At 40.7% G+C, this 20,108-nt stretch overlaps 1 protein-coding gene across 9 annotated transcripts in view; it reads left to right on the top strand.

Annotated features, from left to right (window-relative positions):
- The window catches only part of GRIK1 (glutamate ionotropic receptor kainate type subunit 1), a 173,893-nt gene extending 162,773 nt beyond the window's left edge, over positions 1 to 11,120 (top strand). For 6 of the 9 annotated variants that reach the window (XR_010473271.1, XR_010473272.1, XM_065066111.1 and 3 more), the window contains one exon: positions 10,625 to 11,120. Coding sequence is in view for 6 of the 9 variants with exons in the window: in XM_065066111.1 (XP_064922183.1) it covers positions 10,625 to 10,780 (156 nt within the window). In the remaining 3 variants the exon portion in view is untranslated. Of the gene's footprint in view, positions 1 to 2,263; positions 2,430 to 10,624 lie in introns of all 9 variants that reach the window. The other 3 variants (XR_010473273.1, XM_065066122.1, XM_065066141.1) reach the window with 1 other exon arrangement.
- The last annotated feature ends 8,988 nt before the right edge of the window (positions 11,121 to 20,108 follow it).

Below are 20,108 nucleotides of genomic sequence, written 5' to 3'. Positions count from 1 at the left end.
TAAGAACAGGGAAGAACCTCACCCACAGTCCAATTAGTCCTGCTTAGTATGGCAGTGTTGAACAAGAGCAATTAATTTCTCAAACAGTTTCTGCTTGATCTTTAAGACTTCAAGTATAAATTATGCTGGAAAAGAATAAAACAAACTGGATTTTTTTTTTTTTTTATGTGGCATTAGCGTCAGCCCTTTGAGTAACAACAGGAATGTACTTCCAAATCCCCAAGTGTAATTTTTCTCTTGCTCTAGAAAGCATTTTTTTCACAGCCAGGGGTTTACACACTGTGCAGAAGCATGCACTTCAAAGCAGGGAGACCTACTGAAAGGTGATGGATGCCACAGTAAAGTAAGATTATGGAGCTAAAGAAATTCTGGTTATGGCTCCACCGAAGCGTAATGAGCAATTTAAAAGGGCAGAGGGAAAACAAAGGAAATGCTGTATATAAATCATGCCTTGAGTATTACAGCAGTTTGTGAGATAGAATCAATCATTAAAATAGAGTGTAAACACCCATTTACTGAACCACCAGCTGCTGTAAAAGAAACAAGGCATGGGCAGCAATTCAGAGTCTGTTCATTAAGTTGTCTGCCAGCCTTCTTACTCTGGCTGCCTTCCCTGGTACCGGTTTGCTCCTGGCCATGTCCTAGTCCCTGATGGGACCCTGCTTGGCTCAACTACTGTGGCTACCCTGATCCTCTTCACTTCAGCAGTACTTATGGTAGGGACAAGGGTCACATTGCCCAGCAGGATCAGTGGTCCCTGACACATTCCCCAGGAGTTCATATCACCTAACTTCAGGTTTCTAGACATGAGCCATCTGCTTCAAAGTGACTTGTTTAAGTTCACTTTTAGATGGGAAAGGCAGGAGCTTTTCTGTGGGCAGTTTAAACTCTTCATCCAAGGTGTAATCTTGCAAGGCTGATGACACATAAATGCCAGAAATTACTGTTGAGAAAAATAACCTTAATGAAGGCAAGGGGGATGAGTGGGAGGAGAAGGATAACATTTTGAACTTGTTCTCAGAGGTGCAGTTTACACTGCACACAGCAGTGGTGCTGGGACATGGGAGAGATTGATAGCTGAGTAAAAACAAGTAGCCAGGGCTGAGGGCCTTGGGGGGATGACATCTGATTTTGAGTAGGATAAATCACCTACATCCCCTTGCTGCCAGTAAGGGATCACTGTAGCAAAGGCTACATGCCAGCTGTTGAGACAGCTGAAAGGAAGTGAGCTGAATCCTCCCATACATCTTCGTTTTCCAAATGGCACTTGGTGTTATTTTGGGTCCATGACACCTCATGCCAATGTCAGTGGCCTCGGTCCTCACAGTATCCTGCAGGAGAGGGCAGCTCCTGACCTTGCAGACATCTGCACGTGTGCCTGAGCAGGCCCTCATTAAAGACAATGACACAGTCTATGAACAACAGACTCAGCTCATGTGGAGCAACTTTGCAGGCTGTATTAATCAAAATGTCGCTGTTTTGGAACAAGTCAGAGGTAAAGGATTTATATATTTTGCACATATTGAAGTTTCCTGATTAGTACTTTAACCCTATGGACAGTTTTAGCACAAAATGCATAAAGAATGTATCGATATATTTGTTTCATTCATGTTTCAGGAGATCGTCCATTCAAATATGGTTTTGAGAATAGTTGAAGCTAATTAAAAAGTTTAGTACAAATATTAGTATGGTGGAGAATATCCTGGAAACTCTTCAGGAGTCTGGAAAAGGCAACGCATTCCTGAAGTCATAATTACAGTAGACCTAAAGCTTTATATCACAAGGGAGTGTTAATTTACTTAGCAATATGTTGAGTAGATAACATAATATTCAGGGCTGCATATATACATATACCATTTCTGAAACTGTACTATTGTTTCACAGCAATATGTAGCTTATTACAGGCAGTCTCTTAATAATTAAAATCTTTAAGTGATCTAATGTGGTGATATAATACTTCTTTTCCAGAGGAAATATTACAGAAAGTAGAATACCAGCAATTCCAGTGTTACTTTATGATTTCTCTTGGTTTGTTTTATTTTTATTCTGGTGAAATAAGAAGCTTAAATGGAAAATGCAATATAGTGCATATTATCACTAAGCTCATCCAAAACATGAGTCAAATACAATCTATGAGTTTTCTGCTTCCATAAGTAGAATATATTTTGATTTATATAGCTTTTTAATCTCATTCTCATGTTTGTTTTTAATTTTACTTCTTTCATTTATTTATGTTCTCCATTTTTCTTTTCTTGCATGCAAGGCCTTTTGTTTCTTTTACGGACTACAATGTAAGCAAACCCACCCGTCCAACTCCACCTCTGGCACCACCTTATCTACGGAGTTAGACTGTGGCAAGTTAACCCGAGAGGAGCGAGGGATTCGAACACAGCCCTCAATTCATACTGTATAGTCAGGAAAGAAAAAAGGTGTGTCTGATGGAAAGCATTAAACTTAAACAGTGCACATAATGGCAAAGGTTGTGCTCACCAACACATTATTAATGACTGCAAAGTGCCTCTTGCTTCAGCAGGAGATAAGCTAACCTGACGTAAATTGCCAAAGTCCTGGAAATTTGGGCAGTTTAAATGCATATCACAGAAAATAATTACACCTACAGCAAAGAGTGAGTGCAATAGACTGTAGCAGATTTTAAGAATTATCACAGTCTCTGTGTACAATTGTTGTCTTGTCATCTCATGGGGTAATTCACCTTTTTCAGGTAAGAAAAAATATTTACCTCCTTTTCATCTCCTACCAAACCTGAGTAAATCAACAGTAATCTCATTGCTAAAAGCATGGCGAATTATTTTGTTTGGTCTCTGCCAAAGCATTCAGCAAGTGGGCCAAACAGTTCTTTATAAACCTCAGAAAATAACCTGCAGGGCTCCATTAGCTTTCTGAACCCCTATTATAAGCAGCCAGAGATTTTTAGCTGGTATATCTTATTCCCAGTGTCAATATTTAATGAATTTTAATTCACCCATTTAAAATTCATTAGCCAAAGCCTCCAAGTAACTATCATAGCACAAAATCATATCTATCAGTTAAATTTTATGCCATGTAGCCATTAACATTTAAGAACATATTCAACAAAGCACCCTCAGGCCCCCCTAGTATATACCTTTCACAAAATAACTCCATTGACTTGGCTTGAGCAATCCATGAGGTTCAAGGCTTTGTAACATAGAAAACTCCTTTCTGGCAAAATCCAGATATCGAGTTATCAATTTATATCAAACAAGAAAGCCTTGGCATTGTTTTTTTCATATTGAAAAAGACGAGGAAACTTTTGTGTAGGAGGTTGGTCCTGGATGCTTTTTATATCCTGGAAGGATAACACTTTGATTTCCTCTAGTCCTCAGCTAGTCTGGGGACTGACAGGGCAGGAGACAATGGACTGGATCTGTTGTTGCCACCAAAAATCATATGACAACTATTTGAGATACACAAAATCTATAGAAATGCCAGCCCGTAGGATAACATGAACCGTGGCAAACAATGACGTTTTCAAAACCAGACTACCTTTTACCGATATTTCATTGTATTCCAGCCTACCACCAGTTTCACCATTTCATTTCACAACCCCTCACACCTACTTAATGTTTTCTTGCTCAGTGCAGTTCCTCCTCATCAAACAAGTTAATGATCTGTTTTATTGAGGGGCTATTTCTTGACTCTACTGCAATTAGAAAACTTGTTCGAGTGGATGACTTCACACTCAATCACTGTAGCACTCTGGTGAAGCTCTGCTCTTCTCTTGAATTGTTTCTCTCATAGCTGGCTCCTGAGAAAAGCCAGTTAATACAGTGACCTGTGCTTTCCTTCTATTCATGTTACAATTTTTGGTCAGCGTTATTTACGCTGGCAGCAGGCTTAAGTATTTTTTGTGACAAAGATCTACTGCTCATAGCTAGACTATACCGATTCTCCTCTACCGATGCTCATCTATGTACGTGAGTGTTTATGCACTGCTCCAGACACTGTAAGAAATCGTCTTGCTCAAAATGGCACTTCAACTTGTTTGAATAGGGCCTTGAAAGCTTTAGTTCTTCATAAAATGAGCCTTCTTACCAGCAAAGACCTGAATTAGATCTTCAGTATCCCTGATTTAAGAAAGCACTTTTGTTTGCAGCTTCCCAGTAGAAGAGACTTAAAACTAATTAAATTTAGCTTCTTTTAACTCTCAGAGGAGAAGGAAAATTTCTAATGTATTCGTCTCCATTATTGGTCTCGCAAGAAATCCTCTGGGTTGCAGCTTTGACCAGTTTTCTAATCAGTTTTTAGATGAATGTAGAATCCAAACATTTTCTGTCTCTTTCTGGGTAAACATTTTCGTATCTGGCAAAGAAGCAGTCACACTGTTGGTAACAGTCATCATTCCGCTGTGTCTGGTTGTCCCCACAGGCAACCTCTTGGATGACTTACTTGTGGGAATAACAAAGCAGGTCCTCCTTTCCCTAATGGAGCTTCATTCCCAGCTACAAAAGGTTATTAAAAAAACTTACTTGCTCCTCAGCAGCCATGCCCGCAGCTGAGGCAGTGAGGAGCCAGCATGCCGCCCGAGGACTGACATATCTATGCTTGTAAAGACAGTTTTTACAAGGTTTTCTGGGGCTCCAGAAAAAGGCAGGGGCCTTCAGGTTAGCAGGAAGGCTTGAGGAGCACACAGCCCATAGCATCTCCCATGAAGTTCATGGCACCTGGGAGGACTCCTGCATAGACATAACAAGCTTTGAGAAGTGTTGAAGCATTCAAAGATTTTCTGCTAATCAACACTGTAAGCTCCTATGACTGCTATACTTGGAAATTTGGCCACAAAATTGCTCACAAATGCAGATGGTCATCATTGCATCTTCCTAACCTGCAGCCCTGCAGCTGCAACTAGGACCTAATAAACAAACCAGGTCCTTTCTCAGGTGTATGTCAGTGCAGGGACTTTGCTGTGCAATTAGCACAGAGCCAACAACTCTGCCTGTGATAGATGAGCCACGACAGACTCCATCAGCTCTGGCACTGCAGTACTAGTAAAGCATAGCCAGAGCCATTTTGGGAGAAAAATGGCTATAAGCATACCCTTATGTCATTTTATATTAATTTTTGCTTTGTTGTTCCTGTATTTTACTCAGAACTCCCAAAATATTCAAATTCATAAGTGTTTGAAAAAAAATGGCATATGATTTGACACACAGGAGCCATCTATGACTGAAAGCAAAGAGGCAGCCAATAACCTAGTCCCAAGCCATTGCCAGGTTGGTTTGGCTGGGGCTGGTGTGCCCACCTTAATTTAGTGGTAATTCCTGCCTTCATCGAACAGTCTACAGTCCAGTTAGGCAAAGTTGCAGGGAGAAGGAGAGGAAAAGGACACAAGAAGAGAAGAATGAAGGGAACAAAGGCAATAGGTTCACTATTTCAGAGAGAAAGGATGAGGGTGGATTAACAACATGGCCCTGCACCACGGAACTAGACCAAACACAGCAATAATCCCTTCTCCAACTAGGCTGTTACTTACTCTAGGTACTGTCATGGTATCCTATGTGCTGTCCATTTTGGATCAAAGCCTTGAAGTTTCGCATCTTTAACTCTTTGGAAAAAAAGGAGGAGGTGAAAGGGGAGGAGGAAGAAATCCCCTTTCTAGGTGAGGTTCTTGCAAAATAGAAATTTTTCTGAAGTTGTCAGGTCTGCAAATTCCCCCTCTTTCAATGAACATCAGCTTGAGTTCCTCCAGTTTCAGGCCACAGCTCCATCTTCCAGCAATACTGTGGCCATCTGTGCCTTCACTGAGCAATCCCATTCATGTTCAGGTGGTTTGGGAGACCAGCAAATAGCTTTTTTTCTTTTTCCTTGTAAACAAGAAACTGAGGAACCGTTTATATAACTGAAGAAGAGTTAAAAGAATCCATGGATTATTGTCATGCTGTTTTGACAATCACTGTTGAAGAGATTCTGACAGTTTAAAAAACTTAATTTAGTGATCTCCTCATGCAATTAGCCATCAGTGACAGACTACTCAAACAGATTCTTAATGTGCCGCAACAGCAGCTTGCTCACTAGGAGAAGCTATTTTGGATACTTTTCCTTTGTTGTACTAAGCACAAACAAATCACTTTTCTCTCAGCAGAAGACATATGTCAGTGTCCCAGCCATGGGTCCTTCACAGTGATGACGGCACTGCAGAAGAAAAATCCTGACTTCTGCACATCCTTCTTTGTGCCTGAGCTTGTTAGGTGTTCTCCCAAAATAAAATCTGGCCCACATCCTTTTTTTTTCCGTATTTCTCAATTCTCCAGCACAGTGCACTATAGGGTTTGTTGTTGTTGTTGTTGTTATTTGTTTGTTTTTGCAAAGCGCTGATAAAATGCAATTGAAAAATCTTGTCCCCAGTGGTAGCCCAGCAGCATAACCAGCAGATTGATAAAGCCTGTCTAGATTATTTTTTTCAGTCTTCTTTCTACTTCATTTTATGTCATGTTTAAAATTCTGAATCTGTAATTATATTAAAGCTTGACATAGTCTTCTGCATGAAAGAGAAAGGAAGGATTTGGGAGCTTCATGACCAAGCTTTTATAGCCTGCTGAAATGACCAAGGGGCAAAAAGAAAGAGTTACGTATCACAAGGAGAACAAAACCTTTTCTGTTTTTAAAGGATGACATTTGCTTTTAGCCTTGCATGCCATGTCCTGCAGCATTTTGACACTGCTAGAATGAGAAAGCCAAGCTGACTAAAAGTGAAATGTTAAACTTATTACACTGTTAAATGTATTGCTCTGTGTCTACTCTGCTCTTATTCTCAGCAGGACCTCAAAAGTGGATATAACAGTGTGTAAAAAAATTGCTTTTTAAAGAAACCCTTTCAGTCTGGCTATCCACATATGAAGCTAAAAGAACAATATATTACCCTTTTAAATGGAATTTATAATGTCACCATCCCCTTTTTAAAGGCTACTGTAATTATGCTACAGAGATGGTGCTGTTCAGAGGGGTATCTTGGGAGTCCCCACTGAATGTGTTTCTTGCCCATGTTTTTCCTGTAAATCCTACAGCATTCAGGCTGAGTTAGTACTTGCTCTGTATTGCAGCTTTCTACTACTTGAAAAGTTCAGGGCAATTCCAGTTTTCAGGCATCTGTTCAGTTTCCTGATGGCATGCACAAGCTTGGAGATAGATAGGACTTTGAGCTATGCTTCCTGGAGCTCAAGGGAGAGTTCGTGTGTAAGTGTCCTTCTGATGAGTAGCCCAACCCCTGAATGTTCCAAGTATCATCTCAGATTGCTCTTTTAGACCATCTGAAGCTCTGTGTGAAGGCAGAGGGGCAGAGGAAGCCCTGTTTCTCCCACGTTTGTAATGTTCTTTGCCACCTCAAGCTGGCTTTCTCAAAGGTGGTAGGATCTCAGACAGGAATATACACAAAATTGATCAGAGTTGTAGTTTGCCCGTAACCATGGGGATATCTTTGAAGGATCAATTCAGGGTTTTAAATCTATTTTAAGTCATTGCTTCACTTTGACAAAACTAATTACAATGATGTTTAAAGTCCCTTGAAACTAAGCATAACGCAAGTGTAAATCTAAAACTGCTTTTGTGCTTTTACAAAGCCAGGAGGTACAAAGGTATAAAACTCAGGCAGCTGCCACTGTAAACACTCTTCCCGTTTCTCTCTCTCTCAGACCCATGTCTCTCTGCAAGGTGGCTGAGCCCATTAGGACGAGAAGAAATGGCCTCAAGTTGCACCAGGAGAGGTTTAGATTGGATATTAGGAAACATTTCTTCACAGAAAGCGTTGTGAAGCCCTGGGACAGGCTGCCCAGGGAAGTGGTTGACTTGCCTGGAAGTGTTTAGAAAATGTATACACAAGGCTCTTTGGGACATAGTTTAGTGCTAGAGTTAGGTTATGGTTGGACTCGATGATCTTACAGGTCTCTTCCAACCTAAATGACTCTATGATTCCCATGTGTGCTGTGTGTGTGCTTCAACCTCTCTCATGGGTCATCAACCCTCTGGGGCCTTGCATTGCCAGGACAGATTAAGAGAGAGTTTCGATAAGGCAGAGCACTTCTCAGATTTCGAAAGCCCTACTTCCATGCTTTCTTGGGTGGATAAACATAATCAAGTCTACAGAAAGGACCATCAAAAAGAACAGTAATGTTTTTATAATCAGTTTTAGATATAACTGCTATTGATGAACAACTAAGCAAAAGTTTAATTCTTAGAGACAAGACCTAAACATCAAAGACATTCCTAAGAATATCTTGAAGTGTTTCTGATAATATTTATTTTAAAATTCAAGACAGTTGGAAGTGGAGTTAGTTGGGCACTTTACAAATCATGTAGTCAGATATTAAAATCCTCACATACTTAATATCAGCATCTGTCTGCAGATGTAAAATTATCTTCATGGGACTATTTTGTTGATATGAAATTGAAGGACATTATGATAATTGCATAGTCTGAATAATAGGAATCAGTTTGGAAAATTAAAATACAAGCCTATTAACAAGGCTGTAAAAGGTACAGTTTCATCTGCAGAAATTTTCTCTGCATGCACATTACAGACACTGATGGCTATTATTAAATACACACACAATGTATAGGTTACTAAGGACGACAAGGAAAGAAAATAAAAATAAACATGATCAATCCTACAAATGGTTAATATGATCCTTTCCTTGTGTGCCACGGAGATCTGGAGTCACTTTGTAATCTAGCTTTTGAAAGCTCAATTAAAACTAAGATAGTAGAGAGAAATTATCCATGCTAACTCATGGATAATTAGAGCATGCATCTTTATTAGTTTGAAAATAAGTGGTACTACTCTCTAAAAGAGCCTGAAGCAACACAGAAATAGTATCTTTATTAGGATGATACCTGCTTCATCTGCTGTTTCCTGAGGGCATGGGGCTGCAGCAAACACCTTTAACTGTAACTCCGCTAACACTGGAATTCCTATATTACAGTGTCAAAGGGGATATTTAAATTATAATTGCACCAGCAAATTCCTGGCTAATACCGACAGTAATTTGAAACAAACAAAAAAAAAAGGCAGTATACCGCCCTGGCCTACATCTATTATATTTTGGGTCTGGAATGAATTAACAGTAGTTTAATTTATGTACACTTAATAATTTTAGATTAGCAAAAATCAAACATCTCAAAGAAAGAGCATATTAAACTATAGATTTAACATACTATCGGATCTTAGTCTGTGTGCAGTCCATCCCTCAAAAGGACATTCTGGCATATGCAAGATCATACACATTTAAAATACACACACGTGGTGATGAACTGACGAGCTTATTTGCAGAAGCAGGGTTACACACATTATAGTGTAGGTTTGTATTGGAGAGGAAGAAGCACAGCATGTGGAATTCACTTCTCTGGAATTCCTTTGCTACTTTAAAGAAATTATTTAGCCTTGATCCAAGTTACCCTTATACTCTCTTTCACTTTGGAGAACATTCCCCTGGACTAGTTGGCTACTAGGAAAGCTTGGGTTTTCTCTTCTTCCAATAATAAATCTGTTTTTACTTTTTTTAGGCCTATACAACTGAGGTCACTATTGCATTATTCCTGATTAAGAACTGAAGGCTGCTTACCTTGCATTGGTGCAAGGTTTCCTTTAGAAGGGAATTTGTATTTGACACAGAGAACCATGTCAGTGTGCTGTTGGTGTCATTTTACAAGAACTGTAGTTTTAAGCAGTTGTTTTAAAGCTGGTCAGTTCTGCAGTGCTAGAAAGGGTTTGGTAGGAAGGATTTCTCAGCTTGATGAAGGTAAGGTGGTTAAAGCTTTCTTTCACACTGCTACCATCACTTCATTTTATATATAAATAACCTATTTATATATATTTGCATGGAACATTTTTGCATTGCTAGATGCACTTAAAGCCTCTTTGTGTTTCTTTGTGCTATGTGTAGTTATTCCAGCTGTAGATTTTAAGGGATGTTTCCACTTACCCAAAATGTCTTTGTTAGTGCTATGATGGTGGTAAGAAAAAAGATTTCTGTTTTCTTTCTGAACTATTCAGCTGCCTTATTCCTGTGGTAATTTTCTCCTGTCTTCAACACACAATATTTGGAAAAGATCCTTTCCAAAGAAAGAGAAGATTGAGGGTTGTGCTATGTTTTAGAAATGTCTGTTAATTCCATGAGGAGAAAATAACTAAACAAAGAAACCCTCAGAACCGGTGTTCTTTGTTTTCTCTAGTATACCAATTTTTTGTGGCTAAGGTACATGTGATTTAAAAAAAAAAGATGATCTTTTTTTCTTTTAAGATCAGGAGGAAATTTACCTACTGAAAAAGGGTAAGTTTTACGATACAAAGCCACCAAAACATCGCAAATGCATCTGTGTAGAATTTCAGAAACATTCATAAGCAGCTTTAGTTAAGCCAAAGTTAAATTAAATTCAGTGGAAGCCAAGTTAGGCAAAAAAACATGACTTACACAGCCTCATTTATTATACCTTAGGGGCTTATTTAAAGCTGGCAGAACTCAGCAGAGAAGCTTTTCAAGCCCACCAGTAAGAGCTCAGGTCCTGGCTTCCAAGAGCCACCATTTGTGCAAAGCGTAAGGTCGAACTCTGCCTTCAGTGTGAAGTGTCTAATGCTATTTCCGTCTTCCACCAGTGTCTTTCTTTCAATGCGATAATGGAGGAGCTTGGAATTTCACTCAAGCATCAGAAGAAGTTGAAGAAAAGGTCAAGAACGAAGGGGAAATCTTCCTTCACAAGTATCCTTACTTGTCACCAGAGGCGGACACTGAGGAAAGAAACCATAGCATGAGCAAGACAGAACCCCGGGAGGAAATATCAGGGGCAAAAATAAAACAAAAACAAAAACATTGCTGCCTACAAGTGGATCGTGGTGGGATTTCTGAAATATAGACATTTACCTTGTTCTTCAGAAATTCTCTGTGGTTTCTTTTTTTAATCTAGAGGTACAGCAGTTTAAATGCTCACATAGACTGATGTACTACTAATCATCTGGGAAGTGTCTCACTGTTTCTTTTGAGATGGATTTGTATGCTCTCCTGTTTTGCATCTCTCTTCCCCTCCCCATGCATTGCTGTATGTGCTTTCTAAATAAATAAATAAACAAGAGACAGGGTTCTTTTTTCCAGTAATCTGGGAGTGGAACTTCTTTTGTTTTCTTTTGAAGAAAAGATTGCAGTTCTGCTGAGCACAAATGTTTATAAACCAGGACCCAGACAACCGAAGTAAAAATTCATACAACTAACTCATACACAAGGACAACTAAATTCCTAAACGACACAAAGATGTCTTAAATACAAAAGTTACAATGGTATCCAGCAATGAGTTATTTTTACTTCCTCTGGTATTGTGAGGAACACTTTTTAGGTCGTTTTCTGTGAGAAACTTGTTTTTCCTTTTCTCTTTTTCATTTATTTTAAAACATATTTATTAGGTAATGCGACGGCTCCAGGTGCTAGATGTTAAAAAAGAAAAACCACAATCACAACAGGAGCGATCACTGATCAGGAGAAGGCAACACTGATGTTGTCACACTGCCGTATCCTCCAGCTTGTGATACCAATAAAACAGTTCTTGACAAAATTAGAATCCATTAGAAATTAGAGGCAACAATATCCAATTTATAACAAATCTTGACCACAAAGATAACAAGGTCTGACAGAAATACAGCCAGTGCTCTGGAATTTAAACCTTTTCTTGCAACAGCTGAGGGCACCAGCAAAATGTTTTAACAGGGAAAGAGAAATTAAGTCTTTTTTTGTGAAGAAACCTCTGTTTGAAGAAGTGATACATTATAGCAGCAGCTTTCCTCTACTCAAAAAAACTGTTCCTCTGTACTGCAGTGAGGTATAGCACATTTCTGTTTATTGCTATGTTGTCTCTGTGATTAATTCTGTCGGTCCTGGGGCTTTTATTGGTGCCAGCTGGTTAGCTCTGAGGATGCCTGCAAAAGGAATGAGGTGAAATGCAGGCACCTCCACACTTCTAGGGGTGATGGTGAGTGTGGGAGATGGGTGCCCTATGCACCCAGGAGCTGTTCTCCTGCCTTCCTACACACTAGGTTAAATTTATATGTATATTTATTTATATGTATATATATACATATACATATGAGCTGGGTCTGTCCAGGGCTGTTGCACCACTACAACCATCTCTAATCCTAAGGCAAGGCTGGAAAAATGGAACCAGAGGACTGAAGCCACCAATTGCTTTTCTGTGCAGCATGAGGAGCTGGTCAAACCTGAGTTATATCAACAGTATTTGCTTCAGCTTATGGGGATGTTTATGACCCAGGTGCTCCAACAAAGTGTTAAGTGTTATTGTCCTTCTTATATTACCCCAGAGAACTTGGTGCTTACAATTGATTACCTTTGACTTGTATCCATGGCTATTTCCTCTGCAAAAGAAGAAAGTAATGTGAAAGCCCTTGAGTGGAGAAATCTCTCTTCCACCTTCACTTCCCATCACTAAGCCCTGCAGTCCCCTGTGAGCGTTCCTGTTGGCTGTATGGCAAGGTCAATCTGCAATGAACGGTATTGCTTACAAAAGCCATGCATTTTGTATGCATTTTGGTGTTATTATAGACTAGAAGACACTTCTGTTCATTTAGCATTTCTGTGGAGGTCCAGTTTTTTAAATTTCCCGCTTTTATCACTTCTCTCCCCAAGGATCTCTGTAATTACTCCATACCCTTCCCAAAAAACAATACCCAAAGCTAGATTGGCTTTTCCACCCACGCTGAGCTGGGCAGGAAAACCCCTTCTTGTGTCTCGAAGGTCATACTGCTGCTCAAGCAGCTTGTGAGGATTTCTTCTTGCCTGAATTGCATAAGGTGGGTGACCCTTCTGTAATACAGGCAATAATAATTTCAGCTGGAGTTTAGGGCCATCGCCATGTGGAATTGCAGATTTTTGGGTGTTTTTTTGTTTGGTTTTGTTTTGGTTGGTTGGTTTTTGTTTGGTTTGTGGGTTTTGTTTGTTTGGTTGGTTGGTTTTGTGGTTTTTTGTTGCTTGTTTGGTTTTGGTTTTGATTTGGGTTTTTTCTGTACCAGACTGTGTCTACAGTTTGTCAAGATCAGTTTGGCCGCAGGCATGTTTGTTGCATGAACCAGCTTTGCAGTACCTGCAAATTTAGCATATGTGCTCACTGAAAACCGTCTATAAAGGAGACCCAGTTGGTGGAAGGACCCCTGTAAGTCCCCCCCAGGTTTGACAGTGAAGCTCTGAGAGTCAATAGGACAGTTAATAGCAATTTTGGATGCCACACAGTATATGTCATCTGACCTATTGCTCTACTTGTTTATGAAAATGTCATGCAGGACAGGATCAAAGGCTTCCCTCACCCATGGGGCCCCTTAAGCTGTTAAAGAAGGAAATTAATCAGATTAACAAGGCCTGGTTTTGACAGATTGTTATTAACCCTTGCTCATTTCCTACCAAGTACTTGCAAAATAGTTATTTCAAGCAAGTGTTTCCCGGTCAACTGAAGTTAAGCTGGCTGGCCCAAAACTCCCTAGATTCTTCTTTTCCTTCCTTTGAAGACAGGGATTATTACAGCTGCATTCCAGCATTTCTTCTGTACTGTATCTATCCTCCATGAGTTTCTCTAAGAAGGTTCAAAGTAGTTGTCCTCTGAGAAAGGAAGGGGAAGGGTCTCTTTTAAGGTGACTACAGTAGGAAGCTCTAACATCAGTGCTTGCTTTGGGGAAGTTGGTTCTCCTACATAACTGCAGTGGCAGGTTGGGCTGATAAGCAATCATCAAGAAAAACAGTCCCTGGCCCTGAGAGCTCATAGAGGATCTTATAATAAGGTGCTTTCATACTTCCAGAGGTAGTTTCATTTCTTTATGTCACCATCAGGTAACAAACAGGCCATTCAGACTACCAGCAACATTCTAATATCATGATTGAAAAGTGAATTATTATTTTTCAGTCTGTGTAACTCTATTGCTCTGCCATCCACAGCCTTCAGCTAAGATATTTTTAAATCACTAAATTCAAAGTGATAAAAGATTTATGATCAGGCTAAATTTTTTTTCTTTTTAAAGGAACACTCTTCTATGGCTCAGACCTTGAGGTTTGAGAATTCCAAAGGTGTTAGTTTTTTTTTTTTAATCTGTTGCTGTTTTCCTGAAACTAGCAGACAGTACTTTGGTTACTTTTTACATTTCAACTTTCCCATCAGTATTAGTGGTCTGCCACATATAAAAAGGTGCTGGGAAAAAAATGAATCTCTTTGCTGTCTGGGAAGAAATATGTGACAATAGGAAAACAATAAAGCAAGTATATTTGGTTCTTCTTTGATTTTCTTTTTTTCTTTCTTAGTACCTTGAAGAAGTCAAACATATCAGGAAGTTTTTGTGTTAAACTCGGATGGCAGCTTGCCAAACTATACTTGATGCAAAGGAGCTAACTAGCCTGCTATGATTTCATGAAGCAGCACATCATGATGTGTGGCTTTGCCCTTCCCTGCCAGCTGTAAGAATGCAGCTTGGTAACTGGTTATAAAAGCTCTCCAATATTTCCCCCAATACAATTTTTCCCCAAAGACTGAGTGGATTTGAGGTGTGAACTGCCTCATGAAATGTGGATTCCCTAAAAACTCCGAGCAGCCACAGGCCACCAACCTAACCTATTGCTCTGCTTTCTCCTCTGACATTTCTCATGATCCAGAGACAAGTTTCCCTATCAGTTAGACCTGTTCCCCCAGACAAGATTTTCTTTGTCAGCCACTATAGATATATACATAAATATATGTGCAAAATAAGAAGTATAGCACCACTTTAGTGCCCCAAGATTCTCCCACGAATTGGCCTCCTTTTAAGAAACTACAGAAAGGATTAAAATGAGACTACAGAGGAGCCCAATGGACACTGGCTGCCAGTACCTGCTCCCAGCTCAGGCCAGGGGTGACCTGCTGCCCTTTGAGACGCCATGTCCTGGGCTACTGGGGTGTCCCCATGTCCCCTGACACCGGTCATGAGCACAGCTCAGAGAACCTACAGACCTGCGGGGAGCTTATGACCACTGTGTCTCCCACCTTGATTCAACTGAATATTTAATATTCCAGCTAGCTAAAATTGTAGCTAAGGAAAAAGCTTAGGGATGCATTTAAATCCCACTGGTATTTTAGGATTCAACTAAGTGCTGTCCTGATTTAGAGCTCTGACCTTTTCAACCCTTCTCCAAATGTGTTTAGGATGCTGGCTGGGCTGTTCATACACAGACAGCTCTCAACTCCACAAATCCATGCAGGTACAGTCCACTGTGTCTACTATATTCACAGCCACACTACTCTTCATATTTTCTGTATGTGGAAGTGTTTAAAGAAAAACCAAATCACTTTCTAAAGAACCTTCCCTCCTGTAAACCAAGCTGTGTCGCTAGAAATGGTTTCCTTAGCTTCAGATGCTACTTGTAAATTCACTCCATGACCGAGAAAGCTACTTTGTCTTGAGGGAGGAAGGACAAGCACAGGGCAATCTTACATATCAATATAGTAGCAGATATGATTACTGTGACCTTTTCTCCATATCCCAACAAATATTATTTTCCTTCTTTTTTTCCTGTGTGGCAGCATGTGGTAGCAGAGAAGCCTGATTAGAGCTTACCCATTAGGAAAGCCAATGTCCTCATTAGATCTCTATCTTGGCAGCAGCAGGCATGCATCCTTATTGTTTATAAAACAGAAATACAATATTGACAGATGCTGTTGAATGTCTTTACTGTGTTTCATTCCAGAAATGGCCTTGGTTTAGTGCCAGGTTATCTTTCCTGTACAGCTACCCACCACCAGTCTGTGGGCTTAGTAAGGATTATTTAACATCCCTTAACTTTCCTAAGGAAGTGGGAAGGCAGGCTCAGTGGAAAAGAAGGAATGCTGGAAATATATAAGCAACTGTTAAAGCTGTGTGCCCAGGGCCCAGCCCAATAGCATGATTGATAAGCTGCTGCAGAATAAATCAGGATCACCTTACTACCTTTTGGGGCTTTTGTCAGAGGACTGCATCTCATGGATCTGCTGTGAACCTGTAATCCTGTGGGGCATTTATTGACTGCTGAGCTTGTCCCTTAATTACTCTCTGTCAAGCTTGCAGGACTCAAGATTTCTCAATGATCAGAACCTCCACTATTTAGAGATACATCACTTAGAGCTGTCAAATGATTGTAATTTTATTTTAGCCCCGTTGATTGATAAAGATGCATATGTTTTTCCCTGCTGATGAATTCTGACTCAAGCTACACTCCTGTTTGTCTGTCACTACCTACTCCAAATCCAAATTCCATTATTGTTAGCAGAAACATTATACAGCTGTCATTGTTAAGATGTGAAGCTCTCCCTTGCATTTCTAGATTTTGATAGTGGTTGCACAGCCCAGGAGATGAGACCCACACTCAGGCAACCCCTTTATTTTTTGTATGTATGGCCCATACTCACATGCGGTCTCAGAGCAGCATCCCACAAATTCGAGTCTGTGGGGAGGCTGGATTTCTAGCCTGACTCTGAGTAATACAAAAACCATAGATATCCACAGTAAGGACTAAATATCCTTTGTCTTCCCCTTGCCTCTCAGTGGAGGATAAATGGTTCCCTGGGTAAGAGAGGCTCTGTCAGCATAGCCCGTTGCTGCATGGGTCCCCATGGCAGCCATGCACTGCCAGCAGCACCTGGGCAATCCTGCTGGGGGAGGATGGATAAAACTCATCAAACTGATCACTCTTCCAGGTCATTTTAAAAAGCTGCTTGCAACTGTACCCTCAGTGCTGCAGAGGCCAACAAACACATCACAAAGAGACTATAAAAGGAGGAAAAAATCTGGATCCAGCCAGTACAGCCATATGTTTCCTATTGGAGCTGAGAGCACTGACAGCATCCCAGCAGGAGCACACAGGTGCTAGCCACCCAACTCTGTAGTTATCCTAATGAATCACAATTACCAAAACACCTGAACCAGATAACGCTGTGCTCATCCACTCTACAATGCATCAAGGTGTGCAGCAGCCCATAACACTTCTCAGCCCCCCAGTGGTTTCAGATAAGGTGCAGTTTGGAAGCTTTGGAAGCTGCTAGGTGTTCTCCTTCAGACAGGCCCACCTTGCACAATGCAGTACATCTTTAGCCAAAGCTTTAAAATGCAAAGGGGAGCTTGGACACATTTTCCAGGAGCTGGACTCCTGCAAAGGCTGGAGCTCTCCCTCCCTTAGTGCCACCCAGGACAGAAGCCCTCCAAGGGGATGGCACCCAGAAAGCTTACTCACTTTGGAGAAATGCAGTCACCAAACCAGATTCATACAAATGGCAGCTGGAAAGTAAGTGACTGCTAGTGTACTTTCTGGCTCCTCCATCCTGAGCCTCCAGAGGGGACAACGCCTTCATCCCCAGGAAAATGTGGCCAGCTGCCAACCTTCCTCCTAAATTGCTGTGCTGGTAGGATTTGAGAAAAGCCATATGCCTACAATTCACTTTTCCTTTCCTAGGCAATTCCCCAACTCCCTCCTTCCCAGGAGCATGGGCAGGGCTCGCCTTGCCCCCAAGGACTCCCCCATAGGAGTCCTCCTGATTCAGTGCACAGCACGTCTCCCACCACCACCACAAAAAGGCAGATTTTACACGGCTTTGCATTGCTAGGGGTGTGTGTTGTACCCCCTTGGCTGTCCTATTAGAGCAGACCATCAATAAGTAGGTGCCACCCTTGGGGAAGGTCTGAGTTCTGGCTGTCCAGGGGTTCTGGGGAAGGGCTAAGCCCATGGGCATGGGGGAAGCATCACCAGGACTCTCTGGGCAGGTCTCACTCCCTGCATCATCTCTCTGCCAGACCATGGCAGCTGTGCCTCCCTCTGTGCAGGCTTGTGTATCCTTGGGACACAACCTGGACTGATGGACAGGGGGAAAAATTCAGCAGAGAGAGGCAAGGGCAGGTCTGGCTGTGGCAGTTTCCCTTTATTTTAGAGCGATGCGGTGCCAGAAGCTGCAGGCACACAACACCTGGGCAGCCAAACATGGCGGGGGCGAGACTGCTGTGACAGTCCTGCATCTGTAGCACCTCCACTCACAAGTGCACTTGAGCATCTGTTACTGAAATGGGGATTTTGTTATTAACAGCCCCAGAACACTTAAAATGGGGAGGACTCACTCTTCACCTCGAAAACAACGAAGAGAATTACAGGGATGAGTAAAGTGCTAAAAGCTGGGATTCTACTGAGCTTTGCAGAGGGAAAGGGTAAGGAATATTTACAAGGTTATTGGGTCCACACTATCCTCAGCTTCCAAATGAGCTCCAGCCTGATGAGTCATCATTCAGGGTAATACTTGGTTCAAATAACCCAATTACTCATCAGGTGACCCATTTTATCTCCTTTGGGTTCTGCCCACAAGTGACATCAGACTCTGCTATATATAAAATATATAGTAAAGGAGACATTGCAAGAGGCCTAGATATTTTTTTTTTCTGACCCAGCATTAGCTTTTCTACAAAGTAAAAGCATTCAAAGCTGCTACATCTGGTGTTTTTTTTGTGTTTTCAATGCTTTGTTTTCTGCTGAGGAGCACATTGCTGCAGCAAAAGCATTCCATGGTTTCTGAAAAATGTGAGAAAAAACAACCCTGCTGCAAAAGTGTAAAAATTTCTAAGTGATTTCTAAGGAAATCCTAAGAATAAATACAGATTTCAATCCTAGAGCTGCCTACCGTCTCTTCTTGGAAACGACAACACTAAGGAAATATTCTGATCTCAAAAACCAGTGAAGCAGGACCTGATGAGAGCACTGTGGATGATGTTTTAACCATGTGAAAGGGTGTAGGAAACTAGCACAAATAGAGGGAGAAAAGCCATGTAAAGACTTGCTCCTGTTTGCTGCAGGATGGCAAAAGAGGTGATAAAGACTTGTAAAGCTTTTCTCTAGCAAGGTGATCCTGACGTCCTTAATTGCTGAGCAGCAACAGTGGAATTTTTTGAATGAATTATCTACAGATGGAGTTGAAACTTCTCCCCACAGGCTTTTACTCATGCACACAGCACCATGCTGCTGAAAATATTGAGTAGAGAAACTGCTATGAGTGATGTCCAGAGTGCTTTAGTCACACCACATGAGCCCTTAACTCTTCCTGGCTGTGTAGGGAAAAAGACATCTTAGTTTCAGTGGGGGTAAGCCATGGCAGGCCATCTAGCAAATGTCTCTGTTCATTAAATCAAGTATGAACTGTGTTGTTTAAAGGATTTAGAAGCCCAAAAATACAGTTAGGTCCTAGCAGAATATTCAAAAGCAGTTCCTTAGATCAAGGTTGTTGTGGGGTTTCTTACCCCAAAATTACACCTCTGAGTGTGATTTAACTTAATTACCTATTTTGTCTCTGGAAAGGGAGAAATATGAGAAATCACATTTAATGCTGTCTGTTAAGTGTGTCCCTAATACATTCTCTATGACTTTTTGTCATGTTCTGCATTCATTGTTTTAATTTTTTAATCATACCTATTCTGTAGGAAAAGGGAACTTGGGATAAACACAGTTATTGCAAAAAGCTTTCATTTCAGGTTTCTCTAGAATAATATTTCCCTTTCATTTCATAGTTATCACATTTTCAGGTTTTAATGCACATGTGCTTGGAGCAGTAGAGTGCTAAACTCTCACCTGGCACTTGGAAAGAGATGCAAAAATGTTTGCAAAAATATTTGTAGTATGTTTTCTAAAGCTCTTGTTTGCCATGTCAAAGCAGAAGATAAATATTATGTCTATATTGAATAAAACTATTAAAGCAAGTATATTTCAACAATTATTTTAGACATATTTTATTATAGCTCTTTTATATTTTATTACAGCTTTTGCAAGTGCCACTATAGGAGACTACTGTAACCTTTAACATCCAGTAGTAGATTTCTATCGGGCAGCTCAGAAAGTTCTGGGGAACCGTTTGATCTTTACAGCCATGCCCTTCCTTAAAAGCTGTTTTCCCATACCTAATGAAATTATAAAGCCAAAGAGATGGACTTTTGCTCCTTGTGGTAGCCAGCACCGAATCCCCTTTTCTTCAAAGAAAACAGCATCTTTGGAGAAAGTAAAGCCTTAAATGTCCAGAGAAAGAAAAATGGGTTGCCTAACAAGCAAACAGCAAGAAATACTGCT

Source organism: Columba livia, chromosome 1 (genome assembly GCF_036013475.1).
Source record: "Columba livia isolate bColLiv1 breed racing homer chromosome 1, bColLiv1.pat.W.v2, whole genome shotgun sequence".
Lineage (NCBI taxonomy): Eukaryota > Metazoa > Chordata > Aves > Columbiformes > Columbidae > Columba > Columba livia.
The sequence above is the reverse complement of the archived record's forward strand: the minus strand, read 5'-3'. Positions and strand labels throughout refer to the sequence as shown.